Source organism: Saimiri boliviensis, chromosome 12, assembly GCF_048565385.1.
Source record: "Saimiri boliviensis isolate mSaiBol1 chromosome 12, mSaiBol1.pri, whole genome shotgun sequence".
Lineage (NCBI taxonomy): Eukaryota > Metazoa > Chordata > Mammalia > Primates > Cebidae > Saimiri > Saimiri boliviensis.
The window spans coordinates 32,112,176-32,139,973 of record NC_133460.1 but is presented as its reverse complement, the minus strand read 5'-3'; the positions used below and the strand labels follow the sequence as shown (position 1 = coordinate 32,139,973).

Sequence of the window (27,798 nt, the reverse complement as noted above, 5' to 3'; positions counted from 1 at the left end):
TGTTGTTGTTTTTTCATTGAGCTTTAGGCTTATTTTTTCCCTTTTCTAGTTTGTACTGAATTGAATCAGAAAAAAATGAATGGTATTTTTAAGTGTCATTATGCTTTTAAAGAAAAGCTTCCATTTAAAATATTTGTCTAAATTCTAAGGGATTTCTGTCAACCACTCCTGCTTCTGATGAGTATGAGTAACATGACCCTTTTTCTATCTTAAAAAACAAGAGTGATGTCACAATGCTCCAAATGTATGTTGTTGTATTCCTTATTTTGGTGACATTTGAGCTCTTATAAAGTAGGATTGAGTTAGTAAAAATTAAATAACTTAGAGAATATTGACCTAGGTTGTTAAGCCCTTATGAAAACTCTGGTCCTTCTGTGGTGTTTGAAAAAGAAGTATTAAAAGAGATGCAGAATGAGGGGGGAAAGCCCTGAAAGCTTTTTTTCCCCCCAAATTGGAAATGTCTTTATTGTCTTTGTAAATTATAAAGGTAGCACATGCTTATTATACAAATTTTAGGTAATACCAAAGGGTATACATAGCACTCCCCAGTAGTTTTCTGCAATGATGGAAATGTTTTATACTGTACCATCAGTACTGTAACTGTTAACCATATGTGACTGTCAAGCCTTTAAAATGTGACAGGTGCAATTGTAGAACTGAATTTTTTTGTTTTAATTTTAATTGATTTATGTTTAAGTAGACGCATGTAGCAAATAGCTATTGTATGGTATAGTCAGAGATAGCTAGTTGGGTGTGTAAATTTTCTGTCACTCTCTTAACAGCCTTCTGACTTTCTTCCCTCTTTGTCTCTTGCCCTGTCCCTTTTTTTCTCACCTTCTCTCTGTGTCTTTGGCGTGCAGCCTGCCAGCCTGCCTCCGCTCTCCCTGCCTGCCCCATTCTTTCTCTTGTTCTTTCTGTGTAAATGTTATATATATACACATAGTACATTCTGTTCAGTAGTTAAGTTTTTCTATTTAATTATGTATCATGGACATTTTTCCCTTTTAGTACATGTAGATCTGTCTTATTTTTTTCAATTGTAGCATAATTTCAGTGGAATGGATGTACCAATTTATTAACCCTCCTGATGGGCAGTAGATTGTTTTCAGGTTTTTTTTTTCCTATTAATATATTTTTTAACCACTACACTATTTCCTGTTATTTTTTTTCTTTGTGTTTTCTGTGTACCTTGCTGGTATATAGGGTTGAGTTGTTCAAAACTGAAGTCTGCCTTTTCTTTTGGACTTTGATACCTACTGCAATTCTCTTAGAACTTCAAATAAAGACCCCACTAGAATCCTTGGCTGCAGCCTACACGTTATGGTTGGCATACTGTCTTTCACCAGTGCTGTAATAATGGTTCTGATTGTTTGCTGTCCATTGTGCTAAAGAGAAAAGAGACTGGAATGTTACATTAACATGGACGAATGCCCACTGTTGTCTTTCTCAGAGAGGTGAGCTGACCCCAGCTGCCTCTGCCTTTCTTGAGGCCACCTTGGCAAGGGTATAAGCAGTGGCAGCACTAGGCACACTGCTGCCAGCCCCTCCAGCAAAGCCATTTCTATTTCATGGGCAAAATTCCTGGGGGTAAATACTGTAGGCTTGAGGTCGCTTCTTAGATTTCAGAGAAAGTCTGAATTCCTGCCCAAGGTTTAATGGCAGTCTAGCCTGGCAAACAGAATGGTTATGTCATTTGGAGGGGAAGTCTCAGAGGTGCTGTGCCTAGCAGTAGAGATGGGTGGGGGTGAGCAGACTCTTCTCTAGCAAGCACTTCAGTTTTATCCAGTTGGTAGTTTTTTACAGTATCTCCCAGAAATGATGTAAAAATATTGTTTCCACTCACCTGATAAGACCTTCTAAATGTTTTTCCTTCTTGGAATAACTTGTTTCATGAAATCCTTTGCAGTAGTTGCTTTTCTTACTTGGCAAATGGGTTTTTGCACTTTACGTCTGTCTGAGGTTTACAATATGCTAAGGTCATTTCCAAGTGATTTTTATTGATGGTTAACAATTTTTCATCTTTATCTGAAAAATATTCCTCTTAAGGACAGCGATGTATTTATAGGAAATAATTAAAATAATGCTGCTTGAAAAAAGAGTTTGCGGAAGACAGAAACCTGAGCTGCCCTCTCCTTCATTAGTTTAGTCATTTCCAGCACAGAAATTGTAACCCTGAATAATCACTTTCAAGGACTAAACTTAAACTTACTAACTTCTCTGGCTACTCTAAGGAAAAGCTAAAGAGATAATGTATTAAGGAATAAAAAGTACATGGAGAAATTTGTTTTACTGATTGAACTTTAGAAAATAAAACCTTAGGAAATTCTTAATTGGGTATCTAGTTTTAAGAAGTAGCTTTAGAAACAATACCAGATCTCTCTAGAAGCCGGAGGAGTTTTTTTAAATTTTGTAAAACAACAACAACAACAAAAACCTTAGTTTATATGGATAGCCATGTTACGTTGCCAGATATCTAGAAATCCAAATGCCTGTTAAATCCCAAATATTGGAGAAAACAATGCAAAATATAAATATTAATTTCAACTTCTGTTAATTTTAGAGCTAACCTGTATTATGCCTGAGCTAGGAAAACTTTAAAACCCTATTATCATTTATTCACCAGACTATTTTTCTGTGTGTGTCAGAACAGTTGGTAGAAATAAATTTTTTTAATTTGGAAGTTTGAAGTTTAATTAGAAAGTCAAGACAAGCTAGAAAGGAGGTTAAATTTCTTTTTTTAAATAATAATGTTATACTTTTTATGTTATTTCACATAATAGATGCAGGAAACCAGGAATGTGGTAGACAGAATAATAACACTAATTGCTAACATTATTGACATTTATTGATTCATTCAGAGCTCTGCTGTGCACCTCACATCTATTATCTCTTCACTTCTCCCATCAATCCTGTGAGGTAAGTACCTTTGTTGCCCCCAGCTTTAACTAAAAATGCTGTGGCTTTGAAAGTTTAAGTGACTTGCCCACCAGCTAGAAAATTTCCACAGCTGGAATTTGAACCCAAGCAGTCTGACAACAGAAGAGGAACCTTTAACCACCACAGTTGTAATTTGATGAGGTCTCTCCTGAAATAGGGGCTAAACACTTTCTTAAGTGAATACTTCATCCAGGAAATAACTGTAGCTAAAAATGAAGCCAGTGAGCAATTTTTTAATGGTTTATCAGAGCCAGGTGTAATTCCAGACACCTGACATAAATTATCTCACTTACTTGGCACCCTGCAAGGGATACATTATTATTATTATTATTATTATTATTATTATCATCATCATTATTATTTTGAGACAAAGTCTCGCTCTTTTCGCCCAGGCTGGAGTGCAATGGTGCGATGTTGGCTCACTGCAACCTCTACATCCCAGGTTCAAGTGATTCTCCTGCCTCAGCCTCCCAAGTAGTTGGGATTATAGGTGATTGCCACCACACCCAGCTAATTTTTATATTTTTAGTAGTGGTGGGGTTTCACCATGTTGGCCAGGGTGGTCTCGAACTCCTGACCTTGAGTGACCCGCCCACTTTGGCCTCCCAAAGTGCTGGGATTACAGGTGTGAGCCACGATCCCAGGCTGGGATATATTATTTATATCCATTTTTCAAAGAGGCTTAGGGAGTTAACTAACTCTCCAATAGTCATGATTTTTGTAATTTAGATTTTTATTAGTTGATGCAAGGATTTCTCTAGTTCAGTTCAGTATTTTAATCAGTTACTAAGATGAATATACAAAAAGCAAACAAATTTCAGATGATTCAAAATAAAGTGAAGATACTACAAAATGGAGCAATATTAAAAATGATTTTCAGCTTTAATTTTTCTTTTTTAACATAAGCAACACATTTATACATTCAAAAATAACTACTAAAATCCACTCTATGCTTGGCCAGTGACCATTCCATTGCACCTTCTCACTCATGCTCACACACAGCCTAGAACCACTCCTTTGCTATATCTCTGTCCAGGGTGTCATTTTAGCAAAAGTCAATATATTTATATTCTCTGTTTCCCCTTTTCTGATTCATTGGTATTACTGGCCAAGTCCAGGTCCATTCTGTCTGCATGCAAAAGTTAATCACTGTGACATGGGTTTTGCAAAAGAGGAAAGATTTATTCTCAAGGCTTCTGAGCAATGAGATGGGAGAACAGCTCTCAAAACCACCTCCCTGAAAATAAGGCTTAGGGATATTTATGGTTAAGGAAGTGAGGTGGTTTAAGGCATGAGGAAAAATGAAGTAACAGGTTCATTCTGTGCAAGCGTAGTTGGGGTTCATGCCATTTGATGGGACATATGTGCCAAAAATGGTGTGGTCTGAGAGTGGAGTTTTTGCCTCCTACTCATGTCAAAAGGTCACTGCCTGGGCTCTTAACATAGGCCCAGTTGAAAGGTTGTTGGTCTTAGCCAGTTGGAACTGGAGAAGAGCTGGCCCAAGTTCCTGAAGAACAACTGAAATGACCTGTGATGTTACCTATAACATAGCCAGTGAAGTTTCAGTGTTCAGCAGTAAGGCCTTCCCCTACTTGCAGTCTTCAGCTTCATAGAAAAAGGAAAACAACAGCAACAGCAACAAAAAGTGACAAACAGCAAGCAGAGCAGGCAGACATGACCAAGTTAACCCCTTCCTGTCATTAGCAACAAATCTTAGATATCTCTCTATATCAGTATCACCTGGAGAGAACGTACTCATTCTTTCCTGTAACTGCATAGTATTATGTTGTATGAATGTACAACAACTTAACCCATCTCCCGTTGATCATAGCTAGAGTTATTTCTAGTCATTTGCTATTAAAAACCGTACCTCCGGCCGGGCGCCGTGGCTCAAGCCTGTAATCCCAGCACTTTGGGAGGCCGAGGCGGGTGGATCAGGAGGTCAAGAGATCAAGACCATCCCAGTCAACATGGTGAAACCCCGTCTCTACTAAAAATACAAAAAATTAGCTGGGCATGGAGGCGCGTGCCTGTAATCCCAGCTACTCAGGAGGCTGAGGCAGGAGAATTGCCTGAACCCAGGAGGCGGAGGTTGCGGTGAGCCGAGATCGCGCCATTGCACTCCAGCCTGGGTAACAAGAGTGAAACTCTATCTCAAAAAAAAAAAAAAAGGGAAAAAAAAAAAAAAAACTGTACCTCCATAATCTTGTACAGTATCATAGTTTTAAATTTATTTTTAATTCATATATTATAAAATTCACTATGTTTGGCATGAGTTCTAAGTTTTGACAAAACTTAAACAGAGACATGTAACCACCACCACAATCAAGATATAAAACAGTTTCATCACCCAAAAATCCCCTTGTTATCAGCCATACTCCTGGCAGCCACTACTCTGTTCTCTGTCCCTGTAGCTTTGCCTTTTCCAGCATGTCCAAGTATTGAAGCCCTTTTAGTACAACTTCTTTAACTTAGCATATGCATTTGAGACTCAGGCATATTGTTTCACCTGTCAGTAGTTCATTCCTCTTACTGCTCGGTAGTGTTCCATCAGGCAAATGTGCCATAGTATTTTATTCCAATCCATTTAGGTCATTTGGGTTGTTTCCAATTTGGGGCAGTCATGAATATAGCTGTTAGGAACATTTGCACACAGATAAAGCAGCCTTATTGAGGTGTCATTTATATACCATAAGATTCACTTATTTAAGGTATCAAATTTGAATTTTTTTGTAAATTTAGAGTTGTACAGTCATCAATTTTGAGTCTTAAAATTTCACCCATGTTGTATCATTATTTCATTCCATTTTGTTGCTGAATATGATTTCATTTGGATGTACCACATTTTGTTTATTCATTCACTTGTTGATGGGCATTTAAATTTTTGGCTTTTTTGAATAATACTGCAGTGAACATTTGCCTGCAAATTTTTGGATGGATATATGTTTTTCTTTGTCTCTAGTAGATACTTAGGAGTGGAATTGATGGATCATACAGTAAAATTATGTTTAACATTTTAAGGAAATGCCAGCTTGTTTTCCAGAGTAGTATTTTACATCCTCTCCAGTGCTGTGTGAGGGTTCCTGTTTGTCCACATCTTTGCTAACACTTGTTTTTGTCCATCTTTTTTATTATAGTCATTTTGGTGGGTGTGAAGTAGTATCTCACAACCACCAGTAGGTTTTAATTGGATTTTCCTAGTAACTTATTATATTGAACATTTTTTTATGTGCTCATTAGTCATGCATATGTCTTCTTGAGTGAAATGTTTTTTGTTTGTTTTTTGAGATGGAATTTCGCTCTGTTGCTCAGGCTGGAGTGCAGTGCTATGATCACAGCTCACTGCAACCTCCGCCTCCCATGTTCAAGCGATTCTTCTGCCTCGGCCTCCTGAGTAGCTGGGAACACAGGCATGCGCTGCCTTGCCCAGCTAATTTTTTTGTATTTTTAGTAGAGACAGGGCTTTGCTATGATGGCCAGGCTGATCTTGAACTTCTGGCATGTGGCCTATCGTGGTACAGGCGTGAACCACTGCGTCCAGCCTAGTAAAATGTTTATTCAAATCCTTTGCCCATTTTTAAATTGAGGTTTTAATGTTTTTATTCTTGAGTTGTAAAAGTACTTATATTCTGGAAGCAAGTTTTTATCAGACAAATGATTTGCAGAATGCCACAGAATCTTTTGTTCTTACTAAGGAGACAGTAGTTTTGTCTAAAAGAATCACTTCTCTATTTGTTTTATGCCTTTTGTCAAATTCTAGAGCTCTGAAACCATTCTTTTTGACAATTTTGTTCTATTTTACACTACCCTTGGGAAGAGGATTTGCCACCTGCAATTTCATTTTGAACATATAATTCAAACCAAATCAAGAGCCTCATCGGTGAGTGGGGCGTCACAGTTTCATACTTAAGAGAATGTAGTGAATCTGTTTTTTAACTAATTTAGGATAGCATGACCAGAATTGTGAGTAGATGCAGAAGTTCACAAAAGTGTATTTGGTGATGATTTCTTAGGTATGACATCAAAAGTACAAGCAACCAAAGATTCCCGGGCCAAAAAGTGCCATGAGTTTTCAGCATGGCTGGTGCCACGGGTTGGCACACAGAAACTCACACAAATCTGGGTGGTGGTTTCAACTGGCGCCTGGAATGCCTGGGAGACAGAGCCACCCATTCAACTGAAAGGGAGGGGGCTGAGACAGGGAGCCAGGCAGTCTGGCCTGGTGGCTACCACTCCCACAAAACAAGCAATCTGAAATGCTCTGGATTGAGAGTTTCACAGCAAGTGCAGCTGAACCTGGGACAGTCTAGCTCAGTGGGGGGAAGGGCATCCGCCAATACCGAGGCAGTTCATACAGCAGCTGGGCAGACTGTGACTAGACTACTACGTGCAGAGCAGGATATCTCTGAAAAAACGTAGCAGCACGACAGGAACTTATAAATAAAGCCGACCTCCCTAGGTCAGAGCACCTGGGAAAAGAGGCATTTATGAGTTCCGCTGCAGCAGACTTAAAGGTACCTGCCCAGCAGCTCTGCACAGAACAGCGGAGCTCCCAGCACAGCACTTGAGATCCTGTAAGGGACAGACTGTCTTCTCAAGCAGCTCCCCAACCCCTGTGTTCCCAAAGAGACACCTCATAAAGGAGAGTTCAGGCCGACATCTGGCAGGTACCCTCCTGGGATGAAGATAACAGAAGAAGAAACCAGCAGCAACCCTTACTGTTGTGCAACCCCCGTGGGTGATGCCCAAGCAAGCAGGATCTGGAGTGGACCTCCAGCAGTCCTGCAGCAGAAGGGCCTTACTGTTAGAAGGAAAACTAAGAAACAGAAAGACATAGCTTCAACATCAACAAAAAGGACGTCCACTCAAAGACCGCATCCCAAAGTGACGAATTACAAAGACCACAGGTATATAAAGCCACTAAGATGGAAGAAACCAGCGCAAAAAGGATGAAAACACCAGAAACCAGAATGCCTCTCCTCTTCCAAGGGATTACAACTCCTCACCAGCTAGGGATCAAAGATGGATGGAGAATGAATCTGATGAATTGACAGAAACAGGCTTCAGAAGGTGGGTAATAACAAACTTCTCAGAGCTAAAAGAACATTTGCTAACCCAATGCAAAGAAACTGAGAACCTAGAAAAAGGGTTAGATGAGATGCTCACTAGAATGAACAGCTTACAGAAGAATATAAACAACTTGATGGAGCTGAAAAACACAGCACGAGAACTTCACAAAGCATACACAAGTTTCAATAGCCAAATCGACCAAGCAGAAGAAAGGATATCAGAGATTGAAGATTAGCTCAATGAAATAAAACGAGAAGGCAAGAATAGAGAAAAACGAGTGAAAAGAAATGAACAAAGCCTCCAAGAAATACGAGATTATGTGAAAGAACCTCATCTGCATTTGATAGGTGTACCTGAATGTGATGGAGAGAATGAATCCAAGCTGGAAAACACAATTCAGGATATTATCCAGGAGAACTTCCCCAGCCTAGCAAGGCAGGCCACCTTATACAAGTCCAGGAAATACAGAGAACACCACAGAGATATTCCTCAAGAAGAGCAACCCCAAGGCACATAATCATCAGATTCACCAGGGTTGAAATAAAGGAGAAAATGCTAAGGGCAGCCAGAGAGAAAGGTCGGATTATCCACAAAGGGAAGCCCATCAGACTCACAGCAGATCTCTTGGCAGAAACCCTGCAAGCCAGAAGAGAGTGGGGGCCAATATTCAACATCCTTAAAGAAAAGAATTTTCAACCTAGAATTTCATATCCAGGCAAACTAAGCTTCATAAGTGAAGGAGAGAGAAAATCCTTTATGGACAAGCAATTGCTGAGAGATTTAATCACCACTAGGCCTGCCTTACAGGAGCTCCTGAAAGAAGTGCTAAACGAGGAAAGGAATAGCCAGTTCCAGCCACTCCCAAAAACATACCAAGTGGTAAAGACCATAGACGTAAGAAAATGCATCACCTAACGGGCAAAACATCCAGCTAGCATCAAAATAGCGGGATCAAATTCACACATAACAATATTAACCTTAAATGTAAATGGGCTACATGCCCTGGTGGAAAGACACAGACTGGCAAATTTGATAAAAAGTCAAGACCCACTGAAGTGCTATATTCAGGAAACCCATCTCACGTGCAAGGACACACATAGGCTAAAAATAAAGGGATGGAGGAATATTTATCAAGCAAATGGAGAGCAAAAAAAAGCAGGAGTTGCAATCCTAGCCTCTGATAAAATGGACTTTAAACCAAAAAAGATCAAAAGAGACAAAGAAGGGCATTACATAATGGTAAAAGTATCAATGCATTAAGAAGAGCTAATGATCCTAAATATATATGCGCCCAATACAGTAGCACCCAGGTACGTAAAAGCAAGTTCTTAATGACCTAAAAAGAGACTTAGATGCCCACACAATAATAGTGGGAACCTTTCACACTCCACTGCCAATGTTAGATCAATGATGCAGAAAATTAACAAGGATATCCAGGACTTGGGACTCAGAACTGGACCAGGCAGACATAATAGACATCTACAGAAATCTCCACCCCAAATCCACAGAATATACATTCTTCTCAGCACCACATTGCACCTACTCTAAAATTGACCACATAATTAGAAGTAAATCACTCTTCAGCAAATGCAAAAGAATGGAAATCATAGCAAACAGTCTCTCAGACCACAGGGAAATCAAATTAGAATTCAAAATTAAGAAACTAACTCAGAACTGCACAACTTCATGGAAACTGAACAACCTATTCCTGAGTATCAACTGGATAAACAATGAAATGAGGCAGAAATAAAGTTGTTCTTTGAAAACAACAAGAACGAAGACCCAACATACCAGAATCTCTGGGACACATTTAAAGCAATGTCTAGACGGAGATTTACAGCAATAAGTTCCAACCAGAGAAGCGAAGAAAGAGCTAAAATCGACACCCTATCGTCAAAGTTGAAAAAGCTACAGGAGCAAGATCAAAAAAACTCAAAAGCTAGCAGAAGATAAGAAATAACTAAGATCAGAGCAGAACTGAGGGAGATAGAGACACAAAAAAGTCTTCAAAAAATCAATAAATCCAGGAGCTGGTTTTTGGAAAAGATCAACAAAATAGACCACTAGCCAGATTAATAAAAAAGAAAAGGGAGAAGACTCAAATAGATGGAATAAAAAATGAAAAAGGAATATCACCACTGATTGCACAGAAATACAAACTACCATCAGAGATTACTACAAGCAACTCTATGCACATAAACCAGTAAACCTGGAAGAAATGGATAAATTCCTAAACACTTGGACCCTCCCAAGCCTAAACCAGGAAGAAGTTGAAACCTTGAACAGATCCAATAAATACGGCTGAAGTTGAGGCAGCAGTTTATAGCCTACCAACCAAAAAGAGCCCATGTCCAGATGAGTTCACAGCTGAATTCTACCAGATGTACAAAGAGTAGTTGGTACCATTCCTTCTGAAACTATTCTAAGCAATCCAAAAGGAGGGAATCCTTCCCAAGTCATTTTATGAGACCAACATCATCCTGATACCAAAACCCGGCAGAGACTCAACAAAAAAAGAATACTTCAGGCCAATATCCATGATGAACATGGATGCAAAAATCTTCAATAAAATACTGGCAAACCAGTTGCAACAGCATATCAAAAAGCATATCCATCATGATCAAGTAGGCTTCATCCCAGGGATGCAAGGCTGGTTCAACATACACAAGTCTATAAATGTAATCCACCACATAAACAGAATCAAAGACAGAAACCACATGATTATCTCAATAGATGCAGAGATTGTCAACAAAATTCTATAGTCATTTATGCTAAAAAAAAATCTCAATAAACTAGGTATCGAAGGAACATGTCTCAAAATAATAAAAGTTATTTATGACAAACCAACAGCCAATATCATACTGAATGGGCAAAAACTGGAAGCATTCCCTTTGAAATCTGGCACTAGAAAAGGATGCCCTCTCTCACCATTCCTGTTCAATATAGTATTGGAAGTTCTAGCCAGAGCAGTTAGGCAAGAAAAAATAAAATAAAATAAAGGGTATTCATTTAGGAAAGGAGCAAGTCAAATTGTCTCTATTTCCATTATTATATATTTGGAAGACCATATAATCTCAGCCCAAAATCTCCTTCAACTGATAAGCAACTTCAGCAAAGTCTCAGGGTACAAAATCAGTGTGCAGAAATCACAAGCATTTCTATACACCAAAAACAGACTAACAGAGAGCCAAATCATGAGCGAACTCCCTTTCACAATTGCTACAAAGAGAATAAAATACCTAGGAATACAACTAACAAAGGATTTAAAGGGCTTCTTAAAGGAGAACTACAAACCACTGCTCAAAGAAACACAAGAGGACACAAACAGATGGAGAAAGATTCCATGTTCATGGTTAGGAAGAATCAATATTGTGAATATGGCCACACTGCCCAAAGTAATTTATAGATTCAATGCTATCCCCATCAAGCTACTGATGACCTTCTTCACAGAACTGGAAAAAAACACCTTAAACTTCATATGGAACCAAAAGAAAGCCTGCATAGCAAAGACGGTCCTAAGCAAAAAGAACAAAGCTGGAGGCATCGTGCTACCTGATTTCAAACTATACTACAAGGCTGCAGTAATCAAAACAGCATGGTACTGGTACCAACACAGAGATGTAGACCAATGGAACAGAACAGAGGCCCCAGAAGAAACACCACACATCTACAACCATCTGATCTTTGACAAAGCTCACAAAAACAAGCAATGGGGAAAGGATTCCCTGTTTAATAAATGGTGTTGGGAAAACTGGCTAGCAGTGTTCAGAAAGCAGAAACTGGACCCTTTCCCTATACCTTATGCTAAAATTAACACCAGATGGATTAAAGACAAGCATAAGACCTAACACCATAAAAACCCTAGAAGAAAACCTAGGCAAAACCATTCAGGACATAGGCATAGGCAAGGACTTCATGACTAAAACACCAAAAGCATTGGCAACAAAAGCCAAAATACATGAATGGGACCTAATTAAACTCCAGAGTTTCTGTACAGCCAAAGAAACAATCATTAGAGTGAACCGGCAACCAACAGAATGGGGAAAAAAATTTACAGTCTACCCATCTGGCAAAGGGCTAATATCCAGAATCAACAAAGAACTAAAACAGATTTACAAGAAAACAAACAAACAAACCCATTCAAAAGTGGGCGAAGGATATGAACAGACACTTTTCAAAAGAAGACATATATGAGGCCGACAAACTTACGAAGAAATGCTCATCATCAGTGATTGTTAGAGAAATGCAGATCAAAACCACATTGAGATACCACCTCACGCCACTTAGAATGGCGATCATTAAAAAATCTGGAGACAACAGATGCTGGAGAGGATGTGCAGACATAGGAACAATTTTACACTGTTGGTGGGAGTGTAAACTAGTTCAACCATTGTGAAAGACAGTGTGGTGCTTCCTCAAGGACCTAGAAATAGAAATTCCATTTGACCCAGCAATCCCATTACTGGGTATATATCCAAAGGATTATAAATCGTTCTACTATAAAGACACATGCACACATATGTTCATAGCAGCACTGTTTACAATAGCAAAGACCTGGAACCAACCCAAATGCCCATCATTGATAGACTGGACAGGGAAAATGTGGCACATATACACTATGGAATACTATGCAGCCATAAAAAATGATGAGTTTGTGTCCTTTGTAGGGACATGGATGAATCTGGAAACTATCATTCTCAGCAAACTGACACAAGAACAGAAAATCAAACACCGCATGTTCACACTCATAGGCAGGTGTTTAACAGTGAGAGCACAGGGACACAGGGAGGGGAGCATCATACACTGGAATCTGTTGGGGGCCAAGGGAGGGACAATGGGGGTGTGGAGAGGTCGTGCAGAGATAACATTGGGAGAAATGCCAAATGTAGGTGACAGGGGAATGGAGGCAGAAAACCACATTACCGTGTGTACCTATGCAACAATCCTGCATAATCTGCACATGTACCTCAGAACCCAAAGTACAATTTTTTTTTTAATGGGCATTTCTCTAAAGAAGATATATTGTGAATATACTAAAAGACTACCAAATATACTAAATGTGAATATACTTTGTGAATATACTATGTACCTTGTGAATATACTAGAAGGCTACCAAATAAATAGCCAATAAGCGCATGAAAAGAGATTCAGCATCATTAGTCATTAGGGAAATGCAGATCAAAACCACAAGGAGCTACCACTTTACATTCACAAGGATAGCTATAATTTTTTTTTTTTTAAAGGATTTAGAGAAGTTGGAACCTCAGCTTTTACTGGTGGAAATGTAAAATGGTATAGTCACTGTGGACAACATGTGGACGTTCTCTCAGATGATTACATATAGACTTACCCTGTGACCCAGCAATTCCATTTCTATGTATGTACCCAATAGAATGGAAAAAATAGGTTCACACAAAAACTTGTGTATTTACAGCAACATTCTTAGTAGCCAAAAGGTGGAAACAATCCAAAGTCCATCATCTGATGAATGGATAAACAAAAGGTGGTAAATTCATACAATGAAATATTAGTCAACCATAGAAAGGAGTAAAATACCGATACTTGGACAGTATAGATACATCTTGAAAATATGTTAAATGACAGAAGATACACACAAAAAGCTACGTATTCTGATTCTATTTACATGAAATGTCTGGAGCAGACAAATCAATAGAGACAGAAAGTAGGTTAGTATTTGCTAGGGGCTGAGTTAGAGATTAAGAAATGACTACTGTGCTGATGGATACAAGATTTTTCTTTTAGATATGAGAATGTTGTGGAATTGGATAGTGATGGTTACACACCTTGTGAATATACTAAAAGACTACCAAATTTTACACTTTAAGATTGTTAATAACTCAAAAGTATTTTGAAGGACTTTGATAAAATAGATGATCTCATATTTAACTGATAGTGTTAGAAACTTACAGTTCTACTATTCTGCTCTTGTGAAACTCTGAAGATTGACTTTTGTTTGGTGTGTACTCTGAGCTGTTGTATTACGAGTACAATATTAACACATTTTACAAGAACTTAAAACAGTAATGAAATAATATCTTAGTTGTAATTTGTATTAATAGACTCCGGAATACTTAAGAAGACCCAGGTTTCTGATTTGAGATGTCCCTGTAATTAACATATTTTAAAAAATGCTTTGTAGCAGAAGCTGTCTTAGCTATCCTCCACTTGACCAAATTTCTGGATTACCAGCTCTCTTCATTCCCTTTGTTTCAGGACATGCTGAGTGATTATGGCCAGGAGGTGTACTAAAGTCTGATGTTGTAGTTCTGTTGTTACTAATTGAGTTGTGTTTGTCACTAACTGAGTTGTGTGCTGACCAGAAGTCAGCTGTGTTTGTTCCTAAATCTGTTTATGCCGGTCGTAGTAATTTAAATATTAATGTAAACTGACAAAATATGAGTGCAAAAAATTTTGGATGTTTAGAAACAAAGATATGTTGCTTAAATAATACTACAGTATATCAGGTATGGATGATAAACTGAAAATAGTGGGTTAAAATAGTAAAATATAGATGCATTCTGTACCCAGAATATTTTCAATTTTTGTTCGACTTTAAAGAAGCAAAAAAAGTCATAGACAGTAGTGGCTTATTCCAGAAGGCCAGCACATCTGCAAAGAGACAAGAGATTGACCCTGTATCAGAAGGCTGGCAAATGAACTGACATTTATGCACTCTGATTCAAGAAGAATGTTTTAAGATTTGTGCATATCATTTTTAATGACTCCTCTATAAACTTAGTTTTCTAGTTTACCAGCTAACTAACTGGCATGGTTTGTCAGGGTTTCAGACCCCAGCTAATTAAATGCTAAAGAACAGAATTACAAATCAGGGGATTCATGGTCCCACTGCTGCACTTACTTAGTCATGATATCTTAGACAAGTAAATCACACTTCATTTTTTCTTGTGTTTTAAAGTAAATTTAAATTCCATTGATTCCTAATAGCAAAATTAAACACAAGAAAACAAAAAGTCTTTTTTTCAGTTTCCCTTTCTCTTTCCCTTTCTTTCATCTCTTCCCTTCTTTGTCTCCTTGCCTTAGAGAACTTGGACACAGGAGTACAATATATTTTTATCTGTTAAATAGAATATTTGTTTAATCTGTTTATAAACATTTACTTCTTAGCATTTAAATCATGGTAATTATAATTAAACAAAATTACAGTTTGTTTTTAACCCAATCTTTGCTAAATATGGAAATCATCCTTGCTTAAAATTAATCCTCTAATCAATTCTTATTCTTTGAGATTCATTCATTATGAATATGCTTAAAAACACAGTTGTTCAAACTGAAAATACTTGGGTTTTGGCCATTTTACTTGGAGAACAAATAACATTTTCTATTTCCTTTTCTTTTTATATTTAAAAGCTACATGTGTTTGAAACTTTTGCTAGTTCAAATTTTTATAGATGGATTATAATATTTCAAGAAATGATGTTTACTCAAGTGTTGTAGTACTTACTAAGAATGTATTATGTTGGAGGGTTAGTGTGCAATTTGCTCCATGTTGTGTTCATTTGAAAGTTATTCCTTTAGTGAACAAGTTAATAAAATAAATCCTCACATTGGCATTCTTAGAACTATAATAGCCACTTCCAGCACAGGAATGTTATATCACTTTTTCTATACAGTGTATTGTCAGTATTTGCTATTTTTATAGTACATTTTTTCTATATACTTAATGGCCACACATAAAAATCCAACAGCTACAAATCAAAATCCTACTTAGAAGTTGTTTATTTGAAAAAAATTGTAAGCTAGCATCAACAAGATGTCCCGTTTATATGTAGTGCATCTACTACTGTAGATTTCATTTTCTTCCTGACTGAAGTTTAATTCCAGTCACGCTTTCAGCATTTTGCAAAATGGAACAAGAGGAGAGGGTTTCCTTCATTGGCCATGAAGCTCCTGTTAAGCACTGAAGTGTGGTAACTGCCTATTTGACTAGGTCTTGCCCTCTTTGAGAGCAGGGATCATGATTGATTCATCACTGGAGGTCGAGTCCAGTACAGTGCCTAATAATGTAGGCCTTCAATATACATGTTAAGGATTTGTACAAATGGATTTTTTTACAACCTTGTTTTCCTTTTCCCCTTCTCCCTCTACTCCACTCCCCAGTATCTGCCTCTCCCAATTCTTTGTTCCAGTTTATTTGCATTTTGGCACACACATAACATGTTATCATGGTAGAAATACGAGCTCTGAAGTTGGAAACCTGACTCTGATGCTAGACTCTCAAGTTTGTTTAATCCTTCCAAGCCTTGGCCTTCTCATCTATAAAATGGGAATGTTGATACCCAGAGAGGAGTCATTAGGGCAAAATTCAGCAAAGTCTAGATTAGATTTAATATCAAGCTGAGTAAATATTCTTCCCATCTCTTCAGTTGTCATTCCCATTTTCCAGAATTAGGAAACTAGATCTCTAAGAGATAAATGATTTGTCTGAAGTCAATTGGCTGTCTCTACAGCCATACCTTTTTCAGCATTCTGACCTTGGGGGCCTGTAGTTTTTCTGAGTGAACATTCCTTGTGAGTAGCCCCTCAGTATTCATACCTGCCTTGGTGTTAATGGTACCACCAGCCTGTCCAACTGCCCAAATCTGCGAACCTCAGCTATCCTCAGCTCTTTAATCTCTACCTTGCAAATGGGCCATCCTCAAGCCTTGACATTTTGCCTCATGAGTAGTATAGTCATGCACGATATAACATTGGTCCCATAAAATTATAATGCTTTATTTTTCCTGTACCTTTTCTATGTCTGGAGACACAAATGCTTACCGCTGTGTTAGTCGCCTGCAGCATTCAGCACAGTAACATGCTGTACAGGTTTTTGTAGCCTATGAGCCATAGGCTATGCCCTGCAGTCTAGGAGTCTAGTAGGCTGTACCATCTAGAGTTTTGTAAGTGTGCACAAAACGAAATCATCTAACAAAGCATTTCTCAGAGTTTATCCTGGTTGTTAAGCATGACTATATTTGAATTTATTCCTGTTTCTACATTTCATGTGTCTTCGTTCCTCAGCATTTCAGCCTGAGACTTTATCAGTTACTGGTCTCTGTCAGAATTATCTTTTTAAAATACAAAATCAATCATATCACTGGTTTTTATAGTCCAATTTACTTTACAATTTTATTGTACGCTATTGCACAGCCTTATCTTCTGCCACTCTGTGTCATGTCCTCTACATTGGCCCTATGCAACTTTTTGCTGTTAGGTGACATTTGTGCTGTTTCCTTTTACTCATGAGAAAAACTCTGTGCCTAGTGAACTCCTACTCATCCTTGAAGACTTCCCTAACTTACCCAAATACAGTTAGATATTTATTTCTTTAGATTCCTAAAGAGAGGCCAGGTCGGTGGCTCACACCTGTAATCCCAACACTTTGGGAGGCCAAGGCAGGCAAATCACCTGGGTTCAGGAATTCAAGACCACTCTGACCAACATGAAGAAACCCTGTCTCTACCAAAAAATACAAAAATTAGCTGGCTGTGATGGTGGTGCCTGTAATCCCAGCTACTTGGGAGGCTGAAGCGTGAGAATCACTTGGACCTGGGAGGTAGAGGCTGCAGTGGATGGAGTTTGCACCACTGCACTCCAGCCTGGGTGAGCGAGACTCTGTGTCAAAAAAACAAAACAAAAAACCCAAAACAAAGTTCCTAAATTAACACTTTGTACCTACTTACCCTACTTACATTCTACTATTTTTCGCAAATGTGGTAATAATTGCCTTTGACCTCTCCTTCCACTCATTGGGCAAATGATTTATAATCTATATAAAATGAGAGGTTCTAATAGACCAGTGATTCTCAATGCTTGTTACACAATAGGATCACTCTGTCCCAGACCAATTGTGATACAATCTCTGGAGATTCCTTCCCCAAAAATCCCTACCTAGCAGGGATTTTTTTAAAACCTCCCCAAATTATTATCACATTATGAGGAGAGTTCAGAAGCACTTGTATCCTCAGTTCAAAACACATACTAGAACTGATTTGGGGACTGCCTTAGTCCAATAGCCCAGTATATTTTAAAATGTAATGTCATATTATTGGTGTTATCTTGACTCCATCCAAAAAAATTAGTGAATGAATAAATGAAAACTGAAAATGTAATACCTCTTGGGGTTTTTTTTTTCCCCTGTATTTTTTTTTCACTACCTCTGGCATAATATCTCAATGAACTGGTTTGTTTTTTGAGAGAAGTTGTATCCCAGGTTGATTTTACAGTATTATGCTGTACTTAATGCTGGATCAATATTGGCTTTGTTTCATTTTGGACTGCGGTTATGTTACTGGAATTTGTAAGATTGTAACTTTCTCATTCATGCTGTCAGTTCTAGACAAATTAATATTTTATCATAATTTGTCCAGTGAAAGCTAAATATTGTTTTACTTTCATAATTAAATTATAGTCCAATGAAATAATCTGTTTTAATGCCATTTCTTTAACATTTTAATTATTGACTACTGGACAGAGAGTAGTCCATTTTATGTTTGATGTTGGATCTTATTTTCAAAAGAAAATCAGCAAGTAGTTAAGTAGACCTCAAGGTGACAGCTTGCAAAATTTCAGAGTAGATTTAGTCTGTACTCTCAAAAATGTTCATGAATATTAAGTTAAAAATTTTTTGGAAACTTAATCTTTGCCTTTCCTACATTTTATAAAGATTTCCTTAGCTTATAATTTTCATAATTGGGAAGGATGTGTGGGAGTTTAAGGTGAGCATAAAGTCAAGCCATAATAGGTTGAAAAAATTCTTCAGTATGAAGAACAGATAATACTGCATGAAAATATTTTTTAAAATCTATGCCTAAAGGATCTTCCAAATCATTAGCACTGATGTTTAGAGCTTGTACATCTTTCCATTATAAGGGCATTGTGGTACTTGTATCTTAGAATTAATTTGATATGAACAGATTTTATTTTGTATGAATAAATAATTTGAAATGAAAATTCATAGTTTTGAAAAAGTCTACGAGTTGTATTTTAATATTCCTTAGTGAAATAAGTAATTTGACATGCAAATTCACCTAACACATCTTTTTCAAAGTCTACTTTATTTGATAATAATATAGTCATCACAAACTTCTCGGAATTCTTGTTTGCATGACCTGTCTTTTTCTATTCATTTTCTACCCTATTGTGTCTTCATATTTAAAGTATGTCACTTATATGCATACATTTATAGGCTTTAAAAAATTCATCCTATCACTTCTAATTGGAGTGTTGAGACCATCTACATTTAATGTAATTATTGATAAGGTTGGATTTAGGTCTGTTTTGCTATTTGTTTCTGCTAGTCCTATCTGTTTTTAGTTATGCATCTTTGCCTTCTTTGGGGTTAATTGGGTATTTTTAAGAATGCTATTTTAATATTCCTGTGATGTTTTAGCTAAAACTATGTTTTTTTTTGTTTGTTTTTTTTGTTTTTTGAGACAGGTTTCGCTCTTGTTACCCAGGCTGGAGTGCAATGGCACGATATCGGCTCACCACAACCTCCGCCTCCTGGGTTCAAGCAATTCTCCTGCCTCAGCCTCCTGAGTAGCTGGGATTACAGGCATGTGCCACCATGCCCATTTTTTGTATTTTTGGTAGAGATGGGGTTTCACCATGTTGACCAGGATGATCTCGATCTCTCGACCTTGTCATCCACCCACCTCGGCCTCTCAAAGTGCTCGAATTACAGGCATGAGCCACCGCGCCCGGCCTGTATTTGTTAAATAGTTGTTTTAAGTAGTTGTATACAATCGTCTGAGTCTACTTGAAGTTAAAATTACACTTTTTAAATGATGTATGGAAATGTAAAAACACTGAACATATCTACCTCTCTTTCATCTTCTATGTCATATGTATTACATCTACATATAGTTGTAAATCTCACAACAGGGTGTTATAATTTTTGCTTTGAATGATAATAATGAAGTTTAGAAGAAAAGCTAATCTTTAGTTTTTTTATCTACACATTTACTATTTCTGATACTTTTCATTTCTGAATCTGAGTTTTTATTTGGTATCACTTCTCTTCAGTCTAAGTAAGTTTTTAAAGAATTTCTTATAATTTGGATTTTCTGGTGACAGTTTTGCCTTCTTTATTAAAGGATATTTTCATTGGATATATAATTCAGGTTGACAGTTGTAGAGACTCTAGATTTTGTTGGGTTTCTTCTTAAGAGTGGTGTTCTGTTTCAGCAGGCTGAACTCTTATAAGTTGTCTTTTCTTTGGTGGGCACCTCCAGAGATCTCACTTCAGCTCTTTTTGCCTTAGCTGGGTTGCATGGAGTCTGCCCTGCATATATATAGTTTAGGGATCAGCCAGAGACTTGGAGCACAGTGCATACACCTGTCCCCCACCCCACTTTGTGGCTTACTTCTTTTTGAGAACTAAATAGAAAGTCAAGAAATAGATCTACTTATGCATAGTCAGTTGAATTTCAACAAAAATGCAAAGGCAATTTAATAAAGACAATCTTGTCAACAAATGATGATGGAACAATTATACATATGCCAAAAAAACCCTGAAAGATTTGATTCATATTCCACTGCATAAATAAAAATTAACTTAAAATGGATCAAAAACTTAAATGTAAAACATAAAACTATATCTAGAAGAAAACAGGAAGTAATCTTTATTACCTTGATTTAATCAAAGATTTTTTAGCTACAGCAACAGAAACATGATTCATAAAAAAAAATTGATCAATAGTGGATTTCATCAAGTTAAAATTATCTGTTCTTCAAAAAGCACTATCAAGAGCTTAAAAAAGCCATATCATGAGATAAAATATTTGTAAATCATATATCTGATAAAACACTTGTGTTCAAAATATATTTTTAAAACTCTGAAAACTCAAGAAAATAAACCACCTAATCTAAAAAAAATAAACAAAATATTTGATCAGATACTTAGCCAAAGAAGATATAGGGATGGCAAATTAAAAGATGCTCAACATCATATCATTAGTCACTCAGGAAATGCAAATTAAAACCACAGTAAGATACTACTTGACCATTAAAGTGACTGAAATGAAAAAGACTGACCATATGAAGTACTTAGGATGTGGAACAATTGGATTTCTCATACCCTGCTGATAAGAATGTAAAATGGTACAGCCACTTTGGAACACAGTTTGTCAGTTTCTTAAAAATTTAAACATAGAACTGTCATGTTATCCAGCCATTTCACTCCTGTAGAAGTATCTATATGGATACATACTTTCACGTATTTTGGGTAAATACCAAGATGGTATTTACCCAAGAGAAGTGGTAAATACCAAGATGGTAAATGCCATCAACAGTAAATACCATCTTGGTATTTACCATTTGGATATTTGGTGTTTACCCAAGAGAAGTGAAAGCTCATGTTCATATAGATACCTGTACAGGAACATTTGTAACATCCCTATTTGTAGTAGTCGAAAACTGGAAACAACCCAAATGATGTCCATCAGTAGGTGAGAGGATCAACACACTGGGCTATGAAATGCTACTAGAAAAGCATATAGCAAACAATGTTACCGAATGTTTTGCCACTGCCATAACATGGACTGACCTAGCCTCCAATAACAGTTTTCTGCTGCCCACTTTTTAGCCTTTAAGCCAGTGTCACGTGTTTAGAATTTTTATTGTATCTTTGGTACTTCTGTTGCTGATTTCCCTGTCAGTCAGAATGAGCCAGGTTATACTGTGATAAGAACCCCAAATTTCAGTGACTTAAAATAAAAGTTTGTTTCTTTGTCATGAAGTGTGTATCCACTGTGGGTTAGCTGAAAGTTCTGTTTTCTGTTGTTCTCACTCTTGAGACTCAGGCTGATCGAAGAGTCATTATGTGAAACCTTACTGGTTGCTGTGAATGTTGACTAATTTAAACTTGTTTGATGCATAGGAGGTAACATGAATTTTCAACCCAGACTACTTCCTTGTTTTCATCAGCATTTGTTGACTGTCTTTTCATTTTACCATGCATTAAATCTTCAGTGCCACCAATGGCTATGACTTTCTTTAATCTATGGTATTAAAAAATATACAAAATATATTTCAACTTTATTTACCTTATAATTGCTTGTTTTTAGGTGGGAAGTGTGTTATTCTTGTGTGTTAGATAAGGAATCTGAGGTCCAGAGAGAGTAAATGGGATTAGTAGGACCATACAGCAGTAAAACTGGACTAGAACCCATGATTCTTGTTTTAATACTTTTGTGCAAATTGGAGAAAAATAACTGCACCATCTCTTTACACATTCTTTATTTTGGCAGTGTCTTCAACAGGTCACATTTAAGAGGTGTCTGGTACTCCCTGCTGGCAGTGGCTGGAACACAATGGATCACACAGTGGCGATAGACACCGAGGATGAAGTGGGACCTTTAGCCCATCTTGCTCCAAGTCCTCAAAGTGAAGCTGTGGCTCACGAATTCCAGGAACTCTCCTTGCAGTCCAGTCAAAACTTACCTCCTCTGAACGAAAGGAAAAATGGTGAGTTCTTCAGCATGTGCAATGGGATGTTTGATTTAAAGATTTCTTCTCTTTGGGAGGCCAGTTTATTCCTCTTGGGCAGTAGTATTTTGGTCCGTTTGGCAGTCTGTCATGGAGGAGAACCCCACAGAGATATTGGATGGTTTTTAGTAACAGGCAAATTTTCACTTTCCATCCAGTTCTTTCATTATTTTCCCAGTAAATATCTTTGGTAGTGATGTTACCTTTGGAAATAAACTTTAGATTCAGCCATTTTAGCACAAGCAGATGATTTCATGCTAGAATGGCATTGGAAAGTAGGTTCTTGTGCTGTGCCGGGGAAATCGATTGTGGATATGACTACATTCTCCCACTTTCTCCATCTCTGGTGTGTTGCACCTTAATTTCAGAAGTGGGAAAGCTGTCTCAGTGATGATTAAGAAGTCAGGAACTTCTTCTTTGATTATTTATTATATTAATGGATATTGGATATAGCCATATTCTCAGTCTTTGGCTGCCTCATCATTGTCTACAAAATGAGTATTTTCTGTTTATTCATTATCTGTTCAGGAAATTTTCATTGCCCACAGAGGTATTTCAGAGTCTCCAGAAAACACAATACTGTCAATTTTTAACATAAATGAATAGAGATAGATGACATATACCTTTAATACTTAAGATATAAAATCTAACAAATACAAAGTAATGTTAAAATTTGCAAACACTACAAGCATACACATTAAAAAACAATTAAGGATTTTATCTGGAATTACTATACCTTCCACAGTTCTGATGAGTCTTACAAGTATATTTGTAAATTTCAGTTAAAAAAAAAAAAAAGAAATAAAATTGCTTTCTCTACAGAATGCCTCCTTAGGTACCTTGTCACTTACTTTCCTGGGTCCGGGGTGTTTTCCAGTCCTCCTAATTATTAGGTTTACCTTATTTAGGAAAATGGATAAAAAACATACATATACCACTCTTCTTAGGCCTTCGGTACATGTCTTTAGTATGTACTTGTTCTCTTTCAAATAAATTGTTTTGCTTTGTATCTGAATCTTGTTGTTAAGCACAACCCTTGACCATTTTGATAGGTTTAAAGCAGCATCTTAGCTTAAGTGCCGTCAAACCTTCAGGAGGCTGTGGTTAACTTGTTGGTGATAACTTTTAAACCTTCCATCTTTTAGGAGCCCATATTTACCTTAGACAGTGGCTGAGAGAATATAGCCCCATTTACTAAAACATGACTAAGTGTGATCAGATTTACACAGTACCCTTGGAGTAGTATAATGTCCAAATTATTTCTGTAAAAGAAAAGAGTTGAACTGTTATAAAATCAGAATATATAGTTGTACACAATAATGGTCTTCTGTAATGGGGAGGAAAGTGTGAGGAGAGTTCATCCTTTATGGTCATTTACAGCAAAAGTTAATATGTATGCCAGATTTTTAGGTGGTAAGCCCAAATACAGAGTAATCTCCCCTTATAAACTTTTAGGGAAGTAGATGAAATGGTAAAAATTTTAATTTGTATGTAGTTATATTTTATGAAGCATTGCAATAATGTGGGATTGTTTTAACCACTCTCATTGTTCATAAAACCATCCTACTCAAAGTCTATACGTGACTCTTTGTGGTCAGTGTTTTTATCAGCAGTAGAACCACAGTGCATCATCCCTCCAGCACTAATTTCCGGGATACATCTTCATTTCTGTCTCTTTTGTTGGAGCTACAGCAGTTTTTTAACATGTGCATGATTTGGTACTGAAAAATTTCATGTCTAAATCACAGTTACCATTCACAAAACGGTTTTTTAAAATTATCTTATGTGCTCATAATCTCTATAACATCACTTGTTTGATTTGTCATTGGTTGTTACATTTTATGGGGCTCTAATTTTTGTTTCAGAATTTTGCCTTTTTTTAAGCAGATAATATAGTCATATGATTTAAAATGTTATGATTACCTAGTGAAAAGTAGGTTTTCCTCCCAATCTTGTCCCTTACCTGCACAGTTACTTTCGTAGAATTAACTGTTCCTAGTGTTGTTTCTAAGAGAATAATATTTGACTACTTTTTTCAAAGCAGTTTTTAAAAGGCTGCTTTATTACAACACGTGACACTTTGAATTTTAAGGTTCTAACTGGGAATAATGTCTTGATTTTTTTTTTCCTCTCTTCCTTTTTGTTTTTCTAATTCTGATGAAAATATTTCTGTAAACCTGAAAACAGCTTCAAATGAAGTTGGGTTTTTTTTTTTCTATTTTTAATTTTATTAAGGAAAATTTCTCAAATGTATAGAAAAGAGTATGTAACAATGAAACCCCATGTACCCATCACCCATGTTCATCAAATATTGATTCTTGGTCAATCTTATTTGTGCCCTAGCTACATTTATCCATTCATATATATATTTAAGCCCATTCTCACATATTTTGTAAATATATTATTTTGCTTTTGGTTATTTTATTGCATATCACTAAATTTTGACTTTAAAAAATTTATTTATTTATTTTACTTTAGATGCATACTATATCTGGCATTTCCCCCCATGTTACCCTCCCCGCCCCTCACTGTCTCTCCCCTACCCACCCCAGCTGTTCCCAATGCGTGATGCTCCTCTCCCTAAGTCCACATGTTCTCATTGTTCAACACCCACCTATGAGTGAGAACAATGCCGTGTTTCACTTTCTGTTCTTGTGTCAGTTTGCTGAGAATGATAGTTTCCAGATTCGTCCACGTCCCTACAAAGGACACAAACTCATCGTTTTTTATGGCTGTGTAGTATTCCATGGTGTATATGTACCACAGTTTCTTTGTCCAGTCTATCATTGGTGGGCATTTGGGTTGGTTCCAGGTCTTTGCTATTGTACACAGGGCTGCAATGAACGTACATGTGCATGTGTGTTTATAGTAGAACGATTATAGTTCTTTGGATATATACCCAGTAATGGGATTGCTGGGTCAAATGGGATTTCTATTTTTAGGTCCTTGAGAAATCACTGCACTGTCTCAAATGAAGTTGGTTTTTAAACCAGTGTGTTTTCTCCAAGAGTACTTTTTTGTTCAATATGGAGTAAATGAAAGAATATCTCATATTTTGAGATACATGCAGGGACTCCACTATGAGACAGTTTCCTCTTTTCTGATAAATGACTTCAGGAAGTTATTATAGAAGCCTTATTTTATATTCACACATACAATTTGACGCTTATGATATATTAACCTAATTTGCCATGTATATTCCAAGGCATAAAAGGCATTCTTATTTGGCTACTAGAAATCTGGGCTTTTGGGGAAATGCTGATCAAATGATAAAAAATTTCAGTTAGGTAGGAGGAATAAGTTCAAGAGATCTATTGTACAACATAGTAACCAAGGTTAATAACAATGTATTGTATTGAAAATTGCTGAGAGAGTAGATTTTAAATGTTGTCACCACAAAAAAAAGGAAATATTTGAAGTAATGATATGTTAGTTCAGTTTAGCCATTCCACAGTGTACACATATGTCAGAAGTACATGATAAATACATACAATTTTTGTCACTGTCAAAATAAAAGTAAAAATATTAAATTTTATAACATCTAGGTTTTTTACAGTTATGTGAGCAGAGTATATTCACATCAAGTAATATATAAATGAAAGGACCATAACATTCTTTCTTTAATGATTTTTTTTCAGGTACATTACTCATTTTTTAGGTCTTCTTAATGCAATATTTAAGTCATATTATATACAAAATGCAGGTATTGGCCTCAAGATGAATCAGTACAAAGTACTCTTTAGATACGAAATAATTGAATTCAGATTTTTTTGGTGATTGTGTTTTATTGTTAATCCTAAACATTTGAGTTTCACTTTTTAGAATTATTTTCTGTTGTAGGGAAAAATAGAGCTATTTCAGTTTGGGGTTAGTGTCTAAAAGGGTAATATATAATAGTTTATAAATAAACTTTACAAGGAAAATGAAGTTGATGTTTAAGTAATGATTCCTGGATCTTCCCTTGTTTTACGTTCATATTTATGTTGCTGATGATAGTGGAGCGACAGGATATTCCCACTACTGGAGCATGTAGGGGAGATATTTAGTAAAGAGAAGCTGGGATTTTCCTTTACCCTTGAATGTGACCAAAATAGTACCTCAGAAGTAAGGCAGCCATTTAGGCAATTAACTTTTCCTCACAAGTGAGGCCTTAGTGAAGGAAAGTGGATATATAGAAACATATGCAGAACCTACCTTTCCTAAAATAATGCATATACAGGGCATTGAGCTTCAGTTTGACATTTTAAATACACATTAGATCCATCTTTTTCACTATTTACATTCCTTCACCTGAGCAGACTGGGAATAAAAAGGAAACCAGTCAAAGGAATCGGACTTCATTGTTTAAGTTGGAAAAGCTCACCAAGGAAAGAAAAAGTGAGTTGAAACATCACTGAAGGAGCTGCAGCCCTTTGCCTTTGCCCACACTTTGAAGGACCCTGCGTGAGGTGCTGTTCCTTCTTAGGTCATGTGCAAGACCGGTAAGCTGTCAGGCAGAGCAACTCTCGGGGATACTGGCTGATGAATTTAAGCTTTAAGTCATTGCCAGTATTATTATAGGAGTGAGTAGAGAAGTTAATACAGATTTTCGTTTTTTAAAACTGTTTGGTATTTTAATACTGTTTGGTATGTCTTGAGTCCAGGTACTTTCAAGGTGAGGAGCAGTCATGTTGACACAGTCACAAATTCAGCACAGGCCAGCTGATTTAGACTTTTGTAAAAATCAGTATTGTCTACCTCCGTTTTCCTGAATTAAAAGGCGTTTTTAAACTCAACTTACTGTGAAGTAGTCAGTGTGTTTTAGGCCTCAATAAAGAAGAATGATATTTACTATTCTTATTTTAAACTTTGGTATTACTAGTTACTGCAGTTGTTAGGGTTTTGAGCTCATAGTCCCATTTTGAACTTTTCTTCTAAGATTTTCCATTCATTAAATGTGTAATACTGAGCAAATTTAGGTAAGCTCTTTTTCAGTTCTTGAATGATCATTTACTAGAGTGAAAATAATTTATTTAGAAGTTTGTTGCACACAAGGGAACCCAACATGGCTCTTTGCTTTGAATTCAATACATGTATTAACATATTTGCGAACAGTCAGGTGAACTTTGCCTAGCTATGGAACCCAGCCAAAGAAAACTGCTTGCCTTGCACCATAGAAAATGAATGGCATATGTTCACAGCTGGCCTTTTTTGAGGGTTTTACCTGGAAAGCATTTCCCTACTCCTCATTAACCTGCTAAGCTTACTGTCAGTCCAAGTATCTGGAAATACACAAGGGCA

At 36.8% G+C, this 27,798-nt stretch overlaps 1 protein-coding gene across 7 annotated transcripts in view; it reads left to right on the top strand.

Moving 5' to 3' along the window:
* Positions 1 to 27,798, top strand: part of MRTFB (myocardin related transcription factor B) — a 335,374-nt gene that overhangs the window by 180,617 nt on the left and 126,959 nt on the right. For 5 of the 7 annotated variants that reach the window (XM_074382207.1, XM_074382206.1, XM_074382210.1 and 2 more), the window contains one exon: positions 22,281 to 22,497. In XM_074382207.1, coding sequence (XP_074238308.1) covers positions 22,344 to 22,497 — 154 coding nt within the window. In that variant the 5' untranslated portion in view covers positions 22,281 to 22,343. Of the gene's footprint in view, positions 1 to 2,858; positions 2,917 to 22,280; positions 22,498 to 27,798 lie in introns of all 7 variants that reach the window. The other 2 variants (XM_074382209.1, XM_074382208.1) reach the window with 1 other exon arrangement.